At 43.8% G+C, this 21,754-nt stretch overlaps 1 protein-coding gene across 1 annotated transcript; it reads left to right on the forward strand.

The window, feature by feature from the left end:
- Positions 1-10,993: 10,993 nt before the first annotated feature.
- LOC132654150 (vomeronasal type-1 receptor 45-like) lies at positions 10,994-21,353 on the forward strand (the record flags this gene model as incomplete). Its single annotated transcript, XM_060383403.1, has 2 exons — positions 10,994-11,039; positions 20,509-21,353. Coding segments are annotated over exons 1-2 (891 nt in total), but the record flags the coding sequence as incomplete, so codon positions are not given.
- Positions 21,354-21,754: the final 401 nt, after the last annotated feature.

Here is a 21,754-nt window from a genome sequence, read left to right on the forward strand (position 1 = left end):
TTTCACAAGTACAGGGTACCATGTCAGGATTTAGACCTGAAGCAGATGGTTGGTGAAAACACCGAATAAAGGAGATTTTCTGAAATAAATGTTCTGTAGCAACATTAGAAAAGGTTAATCTTTTATAAGATTATGGACCATGTACTCCAGATAGCAGTAGAGTGTTGATTAAATGAGTGGTGCTCAATTATTTTTTATAAAGCTCAGGGGTTAGTTTTCCAAATCCCAGTCACAAGAAGCAGAACACAGTAGGTTGGGGGCAGTTCTGTTTTCCATTGAGCAGATAAAATGGCAGTTGTCTCTACTTTGAACAACTCAGACATTAGAGTTGTGCTGTGACAGCTCAAGAAAACAATGGAGAGACTGATGGGGCTCCATTGTTTCCAAGGTTTATTTACAGCTTTTTAGCATTACAAACTACATTTACAAATGTCATCGGAAGCACATACTCTTTATGTCATTTTATGGTCTCTGCACTGAGAGGCAGGTGCATATTCTATAATTATTTCATGGAAGGAAAACACACCTGTAGATTTTAACTAATAGTTTGCATTGCATGTGTATCAGCACTGGCTAACTAAAAGGCAAAAGGGTTCTAAAATGCTTTTTCTCATGTCATTTCTGGAAATGCACATTTTTTTTTCTTTAATTCCACTGAGCTAACAAGAAAAGAAAGAAGAAAAAGAAACTTGGTCTTTATGAGCACATCACACTATCAGACTGCTCAGCTAGTGAGCTGTCAGCTCTGCAGAGTGGGGCACAAGCTGTGCTGTTTTCACCATCTCTTCAGAAACCACAGCCCTACAAACCTAAAACTCTTAGGAGAGTCATGCAGCTACAGAGGATGTGCATCCTCATTGATATTCCTAACATCACGGCTTCAGGGATTCCGGGTTTGAAACCACTTATATCCTGGACATGGAATACCATAGTAGCTAAAGAGAAAACATACAAGCTGCCAGGAGGGACCTACATGTCTCTCGTCATCCAAATAGCTAAAGATGACATGCACTGACAGATATATCTAAATCTTATACAATAAGGACCAGTAAAGCATGCAGATTCCAGGCAGATTATAATTTCTATAGAAAACCTTCTGGTGAGTTTTTCTCTCTTCAGGAACAAGCCACAGAGAATCTTCTAGCCTGTCTCCACCCAGATGACCCTTATCAGCTCATCTGTCTGGCTGAGTATGGTTTTGAAAACCAGGAGATAGGACCCACACTCTCAGACCTGCAGAATGCGTTAAGGGCCACTTCACAGGACACACACTCTCTGATATGCAAAATGGGTTAAGGGCCACCTCATCCAGCCAAGAGGAGAAGACAGGAGGGAGTAAGCTGTCACAGGACTGGTATACCCTGTTGTAACATGTAGTATGATTGCACTTTATACAAAGCAACAAAATAAGCTGCTTCCCAGAGGCATGAAACTCAGTACATGGAACCAGAAAAAAATCACTCATTTGTGAAATAGGTCCTAGTAGAAGAGGCTATTGGAGAATAGGAAGGGAAGGCTTTTGTGCAGATTAGGAAATAAAACATGCACAGAGCAAGAAATGACCAAGCAGAACCTGAGAGCTCCTCAGTTAAAGCCAATTGTGAAGGCTACAGCTGCTCATGGGTAGGGGGAGGAATTGAACTCCCTGTACTGCAGGAATTCAAGAAGCCATGACTTTAGCCTGTGTCAGCCCACAGTTACCCAAATCATGGACAACCCACAATCCATAGCATCAGCACATAGAGGGGGTTGGTGGAGACACTGTCCCTGCTCAATGAAAATGGCTGGAGGTTACTCAATCAGGTTGTCTAGCTTTGGCACAATCCTAACTTTAAAACTAGAAAGAAACTAGGGAGAAATGGCTGGTACTTCGGGTAAGGCAAAACCATCAGTGAGCATATGCCAGTGCTGATTCCAGAGATGCCAGAAATAAATGAACTGTGGTAACGTTATAGGCAAATCATGAAGAACCTTTGGGCTAAGGAATCCTGACTGTTTCTGAAAGCCTGGATGAGAATTGTGTTTTTGAACTTTGAAGCCTTTATACAGCATCTCTGAGCTCAGAGTATGAGTGAGGATGTCTTACAGGGTTTCCAAATCAGCCTCCAGAAAGAGCAAGAGTGGATGTACCTGAGGGGCAGCATGGCACAGACTCCAGGCAGAAACACTGGACCCTGCACAGTGCTGAAGCACAACCTGCTCCCCCAGCACCCAAGGAGCCTCAGGAGAGGCTTGGCTTTGCTACTAAGAGCTGTGACCTCCCTCCCAGTGTGCTCATTGCCTCAGTGACAGGAGAGGGAGGTCAGTTCCTGTCCATCTCTTCACATAGGTTCAAGTAAAGATGAGCTTTGGGATAAGCCTGGAAATGAAATAAAGACAGCAGGACAGGGTGAGGGGGTTCAGTTCTCTAAAGTTTCCTCAAAGAAAAAAGATTCACGTTTTTCTCTCATAAAAAATTGCACAGAGTATATGGGGGAGAACATAGAGAAAAGACAAAACATGCAACCAGCTCTTCCCATACTTCCTGATCTCAGTGAGGCAGGGAAGGGAATCTGCCACTGTCACTGTGCATTGATAGTTAGTGTCCTGGAAACCTCATCATCATAGCCATTTAATGACACTTCCTATCAGGCCAGCAGAGGCTAGGAGCCGACAGCACTACTTTGTGATCTCTGAAATTGAGCTGAGAAGAATAGAGGCCATGAGCAAACACTAGAATATACATTGCAGTCCTGTGGGGAGCTCCCTCTGTGGAATGAGAGTTTGAATCTATAGACTCTATTACTTACACAGAATTTGGAAGTTTTATACCTCACAGCACAGAAGATGTTACATGAAAACAGTTGTGTGCACACCAAAGTTACAGATGCACAACTCAGGAAAGTGAGCTCTCCAGACCTTTCACTTCCCTGATAATTTATCCTAGGAATAGGTAAATCAGTAAAAGAAATGTAACTAAACAGCTTATCCAGGTATACAGTGTGAGTTATTTAGTTCACAGAAATGAACATAAATTCTATAGTAATTTTAAAGTCTATAAATTAAGGAAATGATTATGTTAAGAAGAAAACTTTTTTGGTACCCCTTGCAGAACACAGTCCCTTGTGGTGTTGGTCTGTCAGAGCTCAGCATCTCCTCTGTAGCTGCTGAAAACCCCTCTTTAGCCTTCTCCTCCCACAGCCTGCCTGGGTTCCTACCACCTTCTGAATTTGCTCTTGGGTGCAGAGCACTTACCCAGATTGACATGGCAGGGGAGGACTGTGCGCTTGAGGAGATCCTGTAAGTCTTAGGTGAAGGGAGAATTTAAGGCCTCTCTGTGACATGTTATTTCTGTGTCTGTAGAAGGTGACATGTTCCTGATGGGGTCATGGAGACCTGGCATCCCAGTGGAGAATCTTCTCTGCCTGGTGATCTTACTCCCTGTGTCCTGATAACAGCCTCCTGGGGAGGGCTGAGAACAAACTTTATCTGAGCTCCCTTGCCACACCTGCTGGAGTGATCAGAAAGTTTGCACCAAATGGACAACCATGTCTTTTCTCACGTTGAACTTTTGATATAATTCTAATTAATTTAGCTCCCTGTGATGCCTCTCTTCTGAGATTCAGGAACTCCCATGAATTTCCTACCCACCCAAGGGTCTTCCTTCTACAGGGTGTGACCTTTCCCCAGGTCAGTCTTCCCTTGGAGCAGCTTTTTTATTAACTGTTTTCTCCAGCATTTCCAAACTTGTAGTTGCAGGATTTTAGCTGTGAGTGAAATCTGAAGGTGAATTGTGAAAGAAAGCAGATGCAATGCAGGGCACTCAAGGCAGAGCTGGAGAGCCAGGGTGACCACAGGCAGATGGGACACAGCTGAGGCTGAGGACAAGCTGGGTTCTGCTCCATGAGCAGCCTGAATGTTCAGGTTCATCCTCGCTGACAGAGGCAGGAACTGGGTCTGCAACTATATGCAATTGTGTTTCAGAACCAAAACAGTTCTATGAAACACATTATGAGCCCTGGTACAAAACATGACACTGTGAGCTGTAGATGAAGCCCTTAGTCATCCAGCCCAGGTCATTATTTTTGCCCAGCAAGTGCTCTTACCCACTGGTCATCTCCTCACCCACAAATGTGGAGTTTTTACAAAACAGACAACCCTTCACTCTGAAGGCAGGTGCTGGAGCCCTGAGGTAGGACTGGCAGTCTTCTGAGGCTTTGATACAGAGTGTGCTGTGAGCTGAAGCCCCTGCAGAAAGTCTCTACAACACAGCATGTTAATAGTGAATCACGGTTCTGATGCCAAGATAGCCTCATCTTAGGGATTCTCACCATCACTAAATAATCAAATAGTCACTGTTCTCTCACACATGGACCTTTAGACAATGATTATATCCTTTAAACTGCTGATGAACACGAAGAGACAAACATTGGTGTACCTAAGGCTCACAAGAATCTGATACAGTAGAATATTGGATCATTTTTGAACGTATGTCTTGAGCAGAAGATAAAGCCATCTAAGATGGACATCAGCATGAAGAAGCTCATGAGCAGCAGGATGGTCCAGGTGGCCCTTTGCTTTGGGGATACTTTTGGAGAAAGGCTGGTGCTGTGAATATGCAAGGCCTGCTCTCTGTGCCTGCACAAGAGAGACACCACAGACCTACTTGAGAGGGCCATGACTCCAAAAAGAATGCTTCCCAGAAGATGAACAGTGCTGATCTAATGTACTTCCTGGGGAAACTGAGGCATACAAAAGAGCAATATTCAGTAATATAGAGTAGGTGGTGTGAGGTCACATTAATGGTAACAACCATGGAGACAGATGATAAGGTTGCTAGAAATGGACGAATAGAAAGAAGACAGGGCAAACAACCACTATAAGTTGTAACATGTGGCCAAGCAGTTTGTCACCTTCAGTGTCTAGGATTGAGGGGGATGGCCTGCAGATCAGTCAGGAGGCAAGAGGTACAAATGGAGAGACCCCCTTAGAAATCTATTTAAGAAGAAAAGCAATTTATATATGATGTCATCCCGTCCTCTGAAACATTAAAATATCTGCCTATGAAGTTTACAACCAGCAGCAGCAGAAGGTGGATTAGGTCACGTAAGCCAATGGACAGGTCAGTGAGGCTGGGCTTGTGTCCACTATTGAATGTGAGGACGTGGAGGAGGGGAAGGATACTGTTACATGAGCTCCTGATGCTTATGTCAGAGAAGAAGGGGTTTCTGAGGTTATTGTTAGTGGACAGTTTGCTGTTCTGATACATCTTATGAGGTCGAGAAGCATAGAGCAAACCTTGCAGGAAAACCAAAAGATTCTGTTCATGCCAGACACAGCCTTGGCCATAGATCCAACCATGCCTCACCTCAGGAAATCCTATCAGGTCAGCCCAATTCATCATTTTCCACTTAAAACCTCAACTTCAGTTCACCCCAGCCCCAGAAGCCCTCATATAAATTAACAACTGCTGTGCATCACAGAGCACACTCCCTTTCTCGCTGCCTCCTGTGCAAGCATCTCTGGGAACTGTCCCTGCCTTCATCTGCAGTTCTCTTGCTGTCAGGTACACAAACAGCTAGTTTTGGTGGATTTGAATGAGGACGATTACATTAAATTAGAAATCGAAAGACCGTATGTTTGTGGGTTTGACAAGGACAGGGCCATTTATTTCAGTTCTCTCTTCATTCTTTTACTCTACTAGCAAATATTCTTAATGAATTTCTCTTACAAAAGTTGAGATTTGTGAACTCCAAAAACAGACTTCTTCAAATTTCACCCACAACCTGACACCTTCATAGAGTGTGACTTGAGCGCTCTGAGGCTGAAGTCGACTCCTGTGGACTATGTGGACAGCTTTGTGCCTGTGTCTGGGACCCAAAGGAGTGACATGAGATGAAGTGTACACACCAAACATGGAAGTGTGGCCAGCCCATGGTGGTCTCTGTGACGTGCAGCTGCCACTCTCCTCATGAGGTATGTGTGCATATTGCCTGGGAGAGTTAAGGCAGCTCCGTTAATGACTGCTCAGCTCTGTCCCTGTCTGAAACAAAGAAACAGACATGGGGAAAGAAAGCAAACGATGTAACCTCTGTGCAATCCTCTGATCTGCTCCCATGGGCTTCTGTCTCTTTGAATCCTGACATGTGTCTGTTCACCTCGACCATGTTTCAATACCAGAAGTAGAGGTGAACAGACACATGTGGTCAAATATTTGCAAAGCAGATTCTAACATTTCCTCTCCTTTCGCATGAGAATTCACAGTGGGTTGTGTGAATGCAAATAGAAGTGTAGTTACATGAGCTTCCAAGCCATTCCATTATATGGTTCCAATGGAAGGGAAAGCATCCAAGCCAACATGAATGGTAGATGCTCTAGGATTCTGATGTCATCTCTCCATCCAGTTATTTCTCCAGACTCCAAGGTCCTGACTCTAAACTTTACACCAGGAAGTTTGTCAAATGGTCTGCTGGCAGAATGTCTCTGAGGGAACACATGCATTAACTTTCACTGTAGCATCACACATACGGAGGAGGTGATGTAACCAACAGCAGTGGTTGTGGTGGTGGGCACTGGTCAGTATGTTTAAGAGACAGAGACAGGAGGACCCCAGCTTTGAATCTAGACAAGATATACCCGTAAGGGCTTTCAAATTGGTACGTGGGTAGAAAACTTGATCTTGAGTCAATTCTCACAACCTATGTAAAGGGAGAGAGAGAGCCAACTCTGCAAATCTGCCCTCTGGCACACATAAGGACATTGAAATTTTCATGTTTTACAGTGAATTGTATTAAAATATTAAAAAATATTTCCTTGGTGATGGCCTGTAATGTGGGAAGTATATGCTGAAATAAACCGTTTTCTCCCCAAGATGTTTCTGTTCATAGTTTTATCACACTAGAAAGCAAAGAAGGACACCTGTGACTGCCACAGTTGTCAAGATACAGGTGTAGTAGGATTCTGTCATTCTTATTGTCCCTGTCCTCTGTCCATTTCTGTTCTGGAGATATGAGTAAGATGTGATGAGGTATTAGAAATATAATATAAGATAAACATACTAAAAGCTGTACTCCTAAAGAAGCTAAACAAGAAAGAGGACCATGGGTCAGATGCTCAATCCTCACTCAGAAAGTCAAACAAGAGAGAAATCAGAAGAGGGAGAAAACCGGGAACAAGATAGGAGCGTACCACAGGAGGCCTCTGAAAGACTCTACCCTGCAGGATATCAAAGCAGATGCTGAGACTCATAGCCAAACTTTCGGCAGAGTGCAGGGAACCTATGAAAGAAGGGGAAGATAGAAAGCCTGGGAGTGTAAAGAGCCCCACAAGGAGAGCAACAGAACCAAACAATCTGGGCCCAGGATTCTTTTCTGAGACTGATACTCGAAACAAGGACCATCATGGAGATAACCTAGACCCCCTGCACAGATGAAGTCCAGGGCAGCTCGGTCTCCACGTGGGTTCCCTGGTAATGGGAACAGGGACTGTCTCTGGCATGAATTCAGTGGCTGTTTCGTTGACCATCCCTCCCCTCTGAGAGGGGATCACCCTTACCAGGCAGCAGAAGAAGACCATGCAGACAGTCCTGATGAGACACAGTGGGTTGCTCCTCCAAGAGTCTCTAGTTAGACTTGTCAGGACACCTATCACACCCTCACAGTGTGGCATGTGGTGGTGAGTGTGGGATCCAATGTGAATGGTCGCCTTGAAGGAACAAGAATAGATATGCAAGAGGTGAGTAACTAGGGCAGAATTGGTGTCAAGAGAGGGCACAGCTACAACTGCAGTCACTCCAAGACTGAGTTTTCCAGGCTTTGTTCTGAGTTGGGTCTGAGGACTCAAGCAATGTAACCTGTGATGGGTTTGGCATGTGTGTGGGTGCGGGGCTCTAGCAAAAGGATGGCAGGAGGCTCCTTCTAAAGAATTCCCATCAGGCTGCTTGTAGGCCTCAATTCTCAACCTGGGAACCCATCTTGGGGCAGGTAGGACAGGCAGACTGGAAACTATAGCACTAGGGAGAGATTAGTTACAAAGGACAGAAGGAAAAGTGAATAAAATGAAGTGAAATAATGCACTCATCTGGTGCTGAGGGTGGCTCCAAGGTCCCTTTTCATTGGAGTCATGTTCTTACATGAGGCGGCCTTTGTCTTAGCAGGTGGCAGGCAGCAGCAGCACAGATGTCTGAGGCTGTTCATGATTGTCTTCTTCACCCGCTTCCAGTTATTTTATATAACTTTGTTTTTAGTTTCTCTCTTAACTCAACTATCACAAAACAATTGAGACTAATATTTGTTTAATAACAAGCTTCACAACAAAATACTGAGCAGTTATTACTCTATTCTTAACTCTCTAAGCTAATCTGGTTTCCTCCCAGCACGTATCCCAGAGATACTTGCACTTTGTAGTTTTCCTGCCTAGCTGCTTCTCCTGGTGTCTCTTAGACTTCTCCCTTGGCTAAATCCCCTATTTCCTCCTCTAACTCCTCCTCCCCTGGCTGGCAGGCAGTTGAGCCCTATTCTCTCCATTGCTCATCAGTTTGCTGTCAGCAGCCTCATGGGCATACCTGGGACTATTGAGGAGCACAGTTTATATAACCTCGAGACAGGTGATTCTCAGAACAAGGATTTCAGCCAGATGTGAGGGGTACAGAAGGCAGCATTTGAATAACACAGTAACCTTGTACCTACAGAAAATCAGGGCAGAAACCCAGGGCAGGAACCTTGAGGCAGGAACTGAGGCAGAGGCTACAGAAGAACACTGCCTGCTTACTGCCCTTGCTCCTGCTTGCTTGCTCTCTCATACCACCTGCCCAAGGATGGCACCTTCCACACTGAGTGGAACCTACCACATCCATCATTAGTTAAGAAAATATCCTGCAGATTTGCCCATAAGACAGTCTGATGGAGGATTGAGGTTCTTTCTTCCCACATGACCCTAGCTTGTGTCACCTTGATAAAAATTCAGTAGCAGTGCAGCCCACTTCCATATACCATGTGAAAGGACCTTGCAACATGCTTTGAAGGGACCAAATAAAATCTCCTAGTTATCTTCAGTAGTCAACTTGATACATTGACCTGAGTGAGTCTCAATAAGAGAAGTTGTCGTTTTAAAAACAAAACAAAATTCCAATCATTTGAGTTTCTCTCCCCTTATTTTGATGTTGGCTATAGGCTGGCTGTATATTGCTTTTGTGTTTAGCTATGTGCCCTGTATCCCTGACCTCTCCAAGACTTTAAACATTAAGGGGTGTTGGATTTTGTCAAAGCCTTTTTCAGCATCTAATGAGATGACCATACGATTTTTTTTCTTTCTGTTTGTTTATATGCTGAATTACATCGATGGCTTTTCTTCCTGAGTTCTTAGATGGAACCTTGAGTTTATGACTTTTAATATTTTTTCCCCTTGATACCTGATGTTAGTCACATGGTCTAAATAACTATAAAACAGTCTCACCTTACAGCCTTGATTTTTAAATAACTCTTTTAATATTTTAATACATTTCACTGTAAAACATGAAAAATTCAATGTCCTTATGTGTGCCAGAGGGCAGATTTGTAGAGTTGGCTCTCTCTCTCCCTTTACACAGGTTGTGAGAATTGACTCAAGATCAAGTTTTCTACCCACGTACCCATTTGAAAGCCCTTACGGGTATATCTTGTCTAGGTTCAAAGCTGGGGTCCTCCTGTCTCTGTCTCTTAAACATACCGACCAGTGCCCACCACCACAAGCACTGCTGTTGGTTTCATCACCTCCTCCGTATGTGTGATGCTACAGTGAAAGTTAATGCATGTGTTCCCTCAGAGACATTCTGCCAGCAGACCATTTGACAAACTTCCTGGTGTAAAGTTTAGACTCAGGACCTTGGAGTCTGGAGAAATAACTTGATGGAGAGATGACATCAGAATCCTAGAGCATATACCATTCATGTTGGCTTGGATGCTTTCCCTCCATTGGAACCATATAATGGAATGGCTTGGAAGCTCATGTAACTGCACTTCTATTTGCATTCACACAACCCACTGTGAATTCTCATGCGAAAGGAGAGGAAATGTTAGAATCTGCTTTGCTAATATTTGACCACATGTGTCTGTTCACCTCGACTTCTGGTATTGAAACATGGTCGAGGTGAACAGACGCGTGTCAGGATTCAAAGAGACAGAAGCCCATGGGAGCACAGCAGAGGATTGCACAGGGGTTACATCGTTTGTTTTCTTTCCCCATGTCTGTTTCTTTGTTTCAGACAGGGACAGAGCTGAGCAGTCATTAACGGAGCTGCCTTAACTCTCCCAGGCCACATGCACACATACCTCATGAGGAGAGTGGCAGCTGCACGTCACAGAGACCACCGTGGGCTGGGCACACTTCCATGTTTGGTGTGTACACTTCATCTCATGTCACTCCTGTGGGTCCCAGACACAGGCACAAGGCCATCCACGTAGTCCACAGGAGTCGACTTCAGCCTCAGAGCGCTCAAGTCACACTCTATGAAGGTGTCAGGTTGTGGGTGATATTTGAAGAAGTCTGTTTTTGGAGTTCACAAATCTCAACTTTTGTAACGAAACTTCATTAAGAATATTTGCTAGTAGAGTGAAAGAATGAGGAGAGAACTGAAATAAATGGCCCTGTCCTTGTCAAACCCACAAACATACTGTCTTTTGATTTCTAATTTAATGTAATCGTCCTCATTCAAATCCACCAAAACTAGCTGTTTGTGTACCTGACAGCAAGAGAACTGTGGATGAAGGCAGGGAAAGTTCCCATAAATGCTTGCACAGGAGGCAGCGAGAAAGGGAGTGTGTTCTGTGATGCACAGCAGTTGTTACTTTATATGAGGGCTTCTGGGGCTGGGGTGAACTGAAGTTGAGGTTTTAAGTGGAAAATGATGAATTGGGCTGATCTGATAGGTTTTCCTGAGGTGAGGCGTGGTTAGATCCATGGCCAAGGCTGTGTCTGGCATGAACAGAATCTTTTGGTTTTCCTGCAAGGTTTGCTCTATGCTTCTCGACCTCATAAGATGTATCAGAACAGCAAACTGTCCACTAACAATAACCTCAGAAACACTTTCTTCTCTGACATAAGCACCAGGAGCTCATGTAACAGTATCCTTTCCCTCCTCAATGTCCTCACATTCAATAGTGGACACAAGCCCAGCCTCACTGACCTGCCCATTGGCTTATGGGACCTAATCCACCTCCTGCTGCTGCTGGTTGTAAACATCATAGGTAGATATTTTCATGCTTCAGAGAGGACAGGATGACATCATATGTAAATTGCTTTTCTTCTTAAACAGTTTTCTAAGGGGGTCTCTTCCTTTGTACCTCTTGCCTCCTGAATGATCTGCAGGCCAACACCCTCAATTCTAGACACTGAGGGTGACAAACTGCTTGGCCACATGTTACAACATATAGTGGTAGTTTGTCCTGTCTTCTTTCTATTTGTCCATTTCTAGCAACCTTATCATCTGTCTCCATGGTTGTTACCATTAATTTGACCTCACACCACCTACTCTATATTACTGAATACTGCTCTTTTGTATGCCTCAGTTTCCCCAGGAAGTACATAATATCAACACTGTTCATCTTCTGGGAAGCATTGTTTTTGGTGTCATGGCCCTCTCAAGTAGGTCTGTGGTGGCTCTCTTGTGCAGGCACAGAGAGCAGGCCTGTCATCTTCACAGCACCAGGCTTTCTCCACAAGGCTTTCTTTTGGCCCAAAGCAAAGGGCCACATGGACCATCCTGCTGCTCATGAGCTTCTTCATGCTCATGTCCATCTTAGATGGCTTTATCTTCTGCTCAAGACATACGTTCAAAAGTGATCCAATATTCTACTGTATCAGATTCTTGTGAGCCTTGGGTACACCACTGTTTGTCTTTTCGTGTTCATCAGCAGTGGAAAGGATATAATCAACGTCTAAAGGTCCATGTGTGAGAGAACAGTGACTATTTGATTATTTAGTGATGGTGAGAATCCCTAAGATCCTAAGATGAGGCTATCTTGGCACCAGAACCGTGATTCACTTTTTTTTTTTTTTTTTTGAGATCCTCTTTTGGTTTATTTGCCATGTGAGTATCTCTTTTTTTTTTTTTCAATGCAGTTTATTCAGGAACCTTGAACAGATATCTGACCCTGGGGAAATCAACCTGCTGTGTTGTAGAGACTTTCTGCAGAGGCTTCAGCTCACAGCACACTCTGTATCAAAGCCTCAGAAGACTGCCAGTCCTACCTCAGGGCTCCAGCACCTGCCTTCAGAGTGAAGAGTTGTCTGTTAGGTAAAAACTCCACATTTGTGGGTGAGGAGACGACCAGTGCATAAGAGCACTTGCTGGGCAAAAATAATGACCTGGGCTGGATGACTAAGGGCTTCATCTACAGCTCACAGTGTCATGTTTTGTACCAGGGCTCATAATGTGTTTCGTAGAACTGTTTTGGTTCTGAAACACAATTGCATATAGTTGCAGACCCAGTTCCTGCCTCTGTCAGCGAGGATTAACCTGAACATTCAGGCTGCTCATGGAGCAGAGCACAGCTTGTCCTCAGCCTCAGCTGGGTCCCATCTGCCTGTGGTCACCCTGGCTCTCCAGCTCTGCCTTAAGTGCTCTGCATTGCATCTAATTTCTTTCACAATTAACCTTCAGATTTCACTCACAGCTAAAATCCTGCAACTACAAGTTTGGAAATACTGGAGAAAACAATTAATAAAAAAGCTGCTCCAAGGGAAGACTGACCTGGGTTAAGGTCACTCCCTGTAGAAGGAAGACCCTTGGGTGGGTAGGAAATTCGTGGGAGTTCCTGAATCTCAGAAGAGAGGCATCACAGGGAGCTAAATTAATTAGAATTATATCAAAAGTTCAACATGAGAAAAGACATGGTTGACCATTTGGTGCAAACTTTCTGATCACTCCAGCAGGTGTGGCAAGGGAGCTCAGATAAAGTTTGTTCTCAGCCCTTCCCAAATGGCTGTTATCAGGACACAGGGAGTAAGATCACCAGGCAGAGAAGATGCTCCACTGGGATGCCAGGTCTCCATGACCCCAGCAGAAACATGTCACCTTCTACAGATACAGAAATAACATGTCACAGAGAGGCCTTAAATTCTCCCTTCACCTAAGATTTGCAGGATCTCCTCAAGCTCACAGTCCTCCCCTGCCATGTCAATCTGGGTAAGTGCTCTGCACCCAAGAGCAAATTCAGAAGGTGGTAAGAACCCAGGAAGGCTGTGGGAGGAGAAAGTTAAAGAGGGGTTTTCAGCAGCTACAGAGGAGATGCTGAGATCTGACAGACCATCAGCACAAGGGACTGAGTTCTGCATGGGTAACAAGAACGTTTTCTTCTTAACATACTCATTTCCTTAATTTATAGACTTTCAAATTACTATAGAATTCATGTTCATTACTGTGAACTAAGTAACTCCCACTGTATACCTGGATAAGCTGTTTAGTTACATTTCTTTTACTGATTTACCTATTCCTAGGATAAATTATCAGGGAAGTGAAAGGTCTGGAGAGCTTACTTTCCTGAGTTGTGCATCTGTAACTTTGGTGTGCACACAACTGTTTTCATGTAACTTCTTCTGTGCTGTGAGGTATAAAAAATTCCAAATTCTGTGTAAGTAATAGAGGCTGTAGATTCAAATTCTCATTCCACAGAGGGAGCTCCCCACAGGACTGCAATGTATATTCTAGTGTTTGCTCATGGCCTCGATTCTTCTCAGCTCAATTTCAGAGATCACAAAGTAGTGGTGTCGGCCCTTAGCCTCTGCTGGCCTGATAGGAAGTGTCATTAAATGGCTATGATGATGAGGTTTCCAGGACACTAACTATTAATGCATAGTGACAGTGGCAGATTCCCTTCCCTGTCTCACTGAGATCAGGAATTCTGGGAAGAGCCGGTTCCATGATTTGTCTTTTCTCTATGTTCTCCCCCATGTACTCTGTGCAATTTTTTATGAGAGAAAAACGTGAATCTTTTTTCTTTGAGGAAACTTTAGAGAACTGAACCCCCTCACCCTGTCCTGCTGTCTTTATTTCATTTCCAGGCTTATCCCAAAGCTCATCTTTACATGAACCTATGTGAAGAGATGTACAGGAACTGACCTCCCTCTCCTGTCACTGAGGCAATGAGCACACTTGGAGGGAGTTCACAGCTCTTAGCAGCAAAGCCAAGCCTCTCCCAAGGCTCAGTGGGTACTGGGGGAGCAGGATGTGCTGCCGCACTGTGCAGGGTCCAGTGTTTCTGCCTGGAGTCTGTGCCATGCTGCCCCTCAGGTACATCCACTCTTGCTCTTTCTGGAGGCTGATTTGGAAACCCTGTAAGACATCCTCACTCATACTCTGAGCTCAGAGATGCTGTACAAAGGCTTCAATGTTCAAAAACACAATTCTCACCCAGGCTTTCAGAAACAGTCATGATTCCTTAGCCCGAAGGTTCTTCATGATTTGCCTATAAAGTTACCACAGTTCATTTATTTCTGGCATCTCTGGAATCAGCACTGGCATATGCTCACTGATGGTTTTGCCTTACCCGAAGTACTGGCCATTTCTCCCTAGTTTCTTTCTAGTTTTAAAGTTAGGATTGTGCCAAAGGTAGACATCCTGATTGAGTAACCTCCAGCCATTTTCATTGAGCAGGGACAGTGTCTCCACCAACCCCCTCCATGTGCTGATGCTATGGATTGTGGGTTGTCCATGATTTGGGTAGCTGTGGGCTGACACAGGCTAAAGTCGTGGCTTCTTGAATTCCTGCAGTTCAGGGAGTTCAATTCCTCCCCCTACCCCCGAGCAACTGTAGCCTTCACAATTGGCTTTAACTGAGGAGCTCTCAGGTTCTGCTTGGTCATTTCTTGCTCTGTGCATGTCTTATTTCCTAATCTGCACAAAAACCTTCCCTTCCTATTCTCCAGTAGCCTCTTCTACTAGGACCTATTTCACAAATGAGTGACTTTTTCTGTTTCCATGTACTGAGTTTCATGCCTCTGGGAAGCAGCCTATTTTGTTGCATTGTATAAAGTGCAATCATAGTACATGTTACAACCAGCTATCCCAGTCCTGTGACAGCATACTCCCTCCTTTCCTCTCCTCTTGGCTGGATGAGGTGGCCCTTAACCCATTTTGCATATCAGAGAGTGTGGGTCCTGTGAAGTGGTCCTTAATGCATTCTGCAGGTCTGAGAATGTGGGTCCTATCTCCTGGTTTTTAAAACCATACTCAGCAAGGCAGATGAGCTGATAAGGGTCATCTGGGTGGAGACAGGCTAGAAGATTCTCTGTGGCTTGTTCCTGAGGAGAGAAAAACTCACCAGAAGGTTTTTTACAAAAATTATAATCTGCTTGGAATCTGCATGCTTTACTGGTCCTTATTGTATAAGATTTAGATATATCTGTCAGTGCATGTCATCTGTAGCTATTTGGATGACTAGAGACATGTCAGTCCCTCAAGGCAAGCCTGTATGTTTTCTCTTTAGCTACTATGTTATTCCATTTCCAGGATATAAGTGGTTTCAAAGCCGGAATCCCTGAAGCCGTGATGTTAGGAATATCAATGAGGATGCACATCCTCTGTAGCTGCATGACTCTACTAAGAGTTTTAGGTTTGTAGGGCTGTGGTTTCTGAAGAGATGGTGAAAACAGCACAGCTTGTGCCCCACTCTGCAAAGCTGACAGCTCACTAGCTGAGCAGTCTGATAGTGTGATGTGCTCATAAAGACCAAGTTCCTTTTTCTTCTTCCTTTTCTTGTTAGCTCAGTGGAATTAAAGAAAAAAAAATGTGCATTTCCAGAAATGACATGAGAAAAAGCATTTTAGAACTCTTTAGCCTTTTAGTTAGCCAATGCTGATACACATGCAATGCAAACTATTAGTTAAAATCTACAGGTGTGTATTCCTTCCATGAAATAAGTATAGAATATGCACCTGCCTCTCAGTGCAGAGACCATAAAATGACATTCAGAGTGTGTGCTTCTGATGACATTTGTAAATGTAGTTTGTAATTCTAAAAAGCTGTAAATAAAGCTTGGAAACAATGGAGCCCCTTCAGTCTCTCCGTTGTTTTCCTGGGCTGTCACAGCACAACTCTAATATCTGAGTTATTCAAAGTAGAGACAACTGCCATTTTATCTGCTCATTGGAAAACAAAACTGCCCCCAACCTACTGTGTTCTGCTTCTTGTGACTGGGATTTTGAAAACTAACCCCTGAGCTTTATAAAGAATAATTGAGCACCACTCATTTAATCAACACTCTACTGATATCTGGAGTACATGGTCCATAATCTTATAAAAGATTAACCTTTTCTAATGTTGCTACAGAACATTTATTTCAGAAAATCTGCTTTATTCAATGTTTTCACCAACCATCTGCTTCCAGTCTAAATCCTGACATGGTACCCTGTACTTGTGAAATTTTATCCCCTTTGCCTGTCCTTAGTATCTTCCATGACAATGTCCCATGGTTGTCACACGCCAGTTGGATTTGCCAGGTGTGGTGACAATGTCACATGGTTTACAGAAGTATAAAACAATTTCACCCTACACATATGACTGTCACTGATAAGTTTTTATTATGTCACAGGAATTTATTTACAAAATTACATCTGCTGCATGCATGGTGTCTGTGCTGGAAAGTTTTATGGCAGCTTGAAACAAGCTGGAATTATTTCAGAAGAGGCACCGCAGTTGAGGAAACATCCTCAGCAGACCGGCCTGTGGGCAAGCACCTGGTACAAGTCTTGATGGATGTTGATTTCATATGGATGGCCGTGCTCACTGTGAACAGTGCCGTCCCTGCCTACTGGTCCCAGGTGCTACAAAAGTAGGTTGAGCAAGCTCTAAGGAGCAAGCTGGTGAGCAACACTACTCCATGGCCTCTCCATCAGTTCCTGCCTCCAGGTCCCTGTCTTGAGTTCTCTCCTAGCTTCCATGGCTGGGGAACTACAGGCTGTGTGGTGAAATAATCCCTCCTCTCCCCACAGCAACAGAAACCTTGAGAAGACAAAAGGTGGTACTAGGCCGTGAGGTATGACTACGACAGACCTGACCTTGGGTTTTTGGAGAACTGTGGAAAGGTTTTGAAACTTTGGACTGTAAAATACATAGAGTGCTGATACTTTAGTGGATTATTTGGTGTGATATTGGAATGTAATGCTGAGAGCAGAGCAGATGATGGAGGCTTGTTTTATGTAGTTCTGTAGGGAAGCTTGAGAGTCCCTTAAAAATTCTAAGAGGGTCACTCATATTTTGAGTTAAGAAACACTAAAATGTTTGGTCCTTGTGGATCTCCTGTCCTTTCCAGTCGTACTAACTTGCCCTTCTGTCATATGATTCCCTGCACTCTGCCCAAGGTTTGGTTATGAGTCTCAGCATCTGCTTTGATACACTGTTAGGGAAAGTCTTTCAGAGGCCCTCTGTAGTAGGCTCCTGTCCTGGGCACAGTGGTCTATTCTGAGACTGATTCTCCAACCAAGGACCATGCATGGATATAACCTAGAACCCCTGCTTGGATGTAGCCCATGGCACCTCAGTATCCAAGTGAGTACCCTAGTAAGGGGAAAAGGGACTCTCTCTGACATGACCTCAGTGGATGGCTGTTTGACAAACCCCCCTCCCCTGAGGGAGGAGCAGCCTTGCTAGGCCACAGAGGAGGACATTTCAGCCAATCCTGAAGATATCTGATGAGCTAGGGTCAGATGGAAGGGGTGGAGGACCTCCCCTGTCAGTGGACTTAGAAAGGGGCAGGGAGGAGTTGAAGGAGGGAGGGTGAGATAGGGAGGAAATGAGGGAGGGGGCTACAGCTGGGATACAAACTAAATAAACTATAAGTAATATAAAAAATAAAAATTTAATTAAAAGAAAAGAATCACTAAAATGAAACCTTTGCCTTGCTGGAACAATTAAAATCCTCTATTTTCTCAGCTTCAGCACACTGACACTGTGGTCTCAATACTGTTGAGGCTGCATCACATGCTAGTAGCCTAACTTGGTAGCTCAGGAGTCTCTGAGGTGTTGAAGGCCAACTTGGTCTATGGAGGGAGTTCGGGACAGCCAAGAATACACTGACAAACCTTGTGTCAAACAAACAAACAAATAAACAAAGAGTTTCTCAGGTGGTATTGGTTCTGAAACATGGAGGGATCATGGAGTGAAGCTGTAACTTGGCTCCATACAACTGTGTTAGAGTCCTTGAAAACAGCCAAGAGGACACTGATGAAGCCTCGGCCCCTTTGCTGTGCAGAGCCAAGCCACTTGGAGATGTAAGTATCACATACCAGCAGCACCTGCTGTGGGGTGAGCCAGTTTGAACCTAGGAGACAAGCTGTGTGGAAGGCTTTGCCAGTAGTGTGGAGGAGCCCAGAAGGTCACTGGTGAGTTCCAGAAGCCTGGCACTGAGAGTTATGCTGTTAGACTTTGTTGAACTTGATTGTGACTGTGCCCTGGTTCTTTCCTTTTAAATAAGAAAATACTTATTTATTGTTATTTTACAGGAGCCCACAAAGTCTCTTGACTTTGAACTTCTAAAGGGATTTTGGAGACTTCAGGGAGTTTAGAGTTCTAGAGAGACCATGGGTTTTTAAGACAGACTTTGAAAATGTTAGAGAAACTAGAGTTTTTAGAGAGTTGTATTTTGTAGAGTCTTTGAATGTTGAAAGTGACTTAAGAGATTGAAGTTTAAAAATAAAAAAACATTGAACTTTTATATTGCAATGTTGACATTGGTTTAATATCTTGGGAACAACAAAATTGAGAGACAAAGTTATAGTGTAACAGAGAAGTGTTTAGTGTCAGGTAGACAGGGGGTCAGCTGTGGCAGCTGTTTTTGTCTTTTGTTTGTTGAATCAACACACTAGACTCAATTGGGAAGGGAACCTCAGTTGAGAAAATGCCCCCACTAGGTTGGAGTATGGGCAAGTGTGTGATCCATTTTCTTTATTGATGATCAATGAGAAAGGGCCCACATAACTGTGCCTGTGGACTATGGGCTCAGGGTTCTGGATATTTAAGAACACAGACTGATAAAACCATGAGACCCAAGCTAGTAAGCAGCATCCTTCTGTGACACATACCTCAGTTCTTGCCCCAGGTTCCTGCCTCAGATCCCTCCACACCTTCCCTGCACAAGGGATTATCAGCTGTAAGATGAAATAAAGGCTTACCAACCCCATTTGGTTTTGGTCATGGTGGTTTATTTAGTCTGTGTCTAAATCAAAGAAACTACAATAATTCAACAGCATGTACACGACATTTATTAATATAAACCTGGAGCCAGCATATCAGGTACCTGGTGAGTACAGCTCCATTATGGAGAAAGGGAATGTTGACTCCTATGGAGTCTGCCTTTCAAGACTGAGTTGGACCATTTTTCTTTAATTAATTCTGTAATATGGGACAGCTCCAAGTCTGTTATAACTGTAGTTCTATTTACTCCATGACTTCACACGCTGAAGGAGAAAGACATGGCATATGTCCCTGCTGACATTTGCCCACTCTGCCATTTGCTTGGAGAAGCTCTGGACTGAGAGCAGAACCAAGCAAGATGCAGGTACAGAGCAGCGATCAAAGACTGAATAGTCCACCAGAGTTCTCTAAAAGGACTATGTGCCAATGTGCTACTGTTTTCTGATTTATCTGTCTTTTATCTACTCTGTTTCAGGAAGGGACAGTGCTGAGCAGTCATTATAAGCTGCCTGAACTCTCCCAGAGCACAAATATAAGGCACTGTATGAGAAAACCAGCTGCCAACACATCCACACAGACGATCATGTGCTGGAACTCTCCCATGTTTGGTGTGTGAACATCATGTTCTTGCTCACCCAGCTTCTCTCTGACAAAAGTACACTGATGTCCACGTGTTCAAGAGGAGGTGACTGGAACCCCGCCTAAGAGTATTGAAGGACACACTTGGAGGAAACAGAAGATCATGAATAGAATCAGAAACATCTGGATCATAGATTACAACCTCCAACATTTTCTATAGAAATTTTCTAAGAAATTTGGATTTTCAGTAAAGTACAGATAGCCCTGAATAGAATAAGTGCATATCCAATCCATGTGACCGCTTTTATTGGGAGGTCTATTTTTTTCTTTCACACATCCTCCTCATTCAGACTCCACCCAAAATAGTAAAACTCTGTCTATAAATTACCTGGCCATCAAGATGTTGTTCGGGAAAACCAAGTAAGATGCTGCTCCTGCTCCAGTAAAACCCAAACCTGCAAAACATGAAAGCACATAATTGCTCCTGTTTTTAATGTTGAGGGAGCTCACACATTGTTGAAGCCACTATGGGACACAGGTTCCAGCCATGGCTCAGCTTATGACAAGTGAGAGCAGGAGGATGGTCTGTGGGGTAGGAGTTAGAATTGAGGTCTTCAGTGGAATAAGCATTCAGGAGCATCTGCATGTTTTCCTGAGGCCAGAAGCCTGGTCTGGAGTGGTGTCTGAGGTCTTACTCACGGTGAGTCATTGTTTTACTTTACTCCTGAGCCACTCTTTGTTTCCACATAAGATGACTTCACACTATTCTGACATAAGGAACACCTCTTTTTTTTCTGAAATTGGCATTGGAATCTCAGCCAACAGCTTCCTTTTTCTCTTCTACATCTTCAAGTTCATTCGTGGGCACAGGCCCAGACCCACTGATGTGCTCATTGGTCTGCTGGCCATAATCCACCTACTGATGCTAATGTTCATAGCATTCATAGCCATGGACATTTTTATTTCTTTGAGGGGATGGGATGACATCATATGTAAACTCATTGTCTACCTGTACAGAATTTTTAGAGGTCTCTCACTTTGTACCACCAGCCTGCTGAGTGTCCTCCAGGCCATCATCCTCAGTCCCAGAAGCTCTTGTTTAGCCAAGATCAAGCACAAATCTCACTATTACATCTCATGTGCACTTCTTTTTCTGAGTGTCCTCTATATGCTCAATAGCAGTCACCTCTTAGTATCGATTATTGCCACTCCTAATTTGACTAGGAATAACTTCATGTATGTTACTAGGTCCTGTTCCATCCTACCCATGAGTAACCACATGAAAAGCACATTTTCTAAACTGCTGGCCATCAGGGAAGCCTTTCTTATTAGTGTTATGGTCATCTCAACTTGGTACATGGTGGCTCTCTTGTGCAGGCACAGGAAGCAGGCCTGGCATCTTCACAGCACCAGCCTTTCCCCAAAAGCATCCCCAGAGCAAAGAGCTAACAGGACCTTCCTTCTGCTCATGAGCTTCTTCGTGTTGATGTCTGTCTTGGATGGCTTTATCTCCTGCTCAAGAAGCATGTTCCTAAATGATCCAACATCTTACTATATCCAACTCTTTGTGGGCCACTTCTATGCCACAGTCAGCCCTTTTGTGTTCTTGAGCACTGAAAAACATGTTGTTAACTTGTTCAGGTCTATGTGTGGGAGGACATAAATGTTTGAATATTCATTGATCATTGATGGGCACATTTCTTTATAAGAGGACCCAATACACTGGCATCAGAACTGTCAGTCAGTGTTCACATGCTTGGCGTACATGAAAATATAATGGTTTTTTTTCTGTTAAAATTATTTACTAACTTGTGTGGTCACAAAATGTAGCAGAAAATTAAACCATATCCCTTTTGTGATAAAACCAGGGCATTTTTGTTTCATTTTATTTTATCTTATCTTATTCCTCAATGAGTCTTTAAGGGAGTCCTATGAGGTGGCTCTCATGCATCATGGCCTTGGACAGCTCACAGTATTTTGAAGGATGTAACCATGTCTAACACATTTCAATAATTCAATTTCCTGTGTTAT

The sequence above is a fragment of the Meriones unguiculatus genome, chromosome 5 (genome assembly GCF_030254825.1).
Source record: "Meriones unguiculatus strain TT.TT164.6M chromosome 5, Bangor_MerUng_6.1, whole genome shotgun sequence".
Classification (NCBI taxonomy): Eukaryota; Metazoa; Chordata; class Mammalia; order Rodentia; family Muridae; genus Meriones; species Meriones unguiculatus.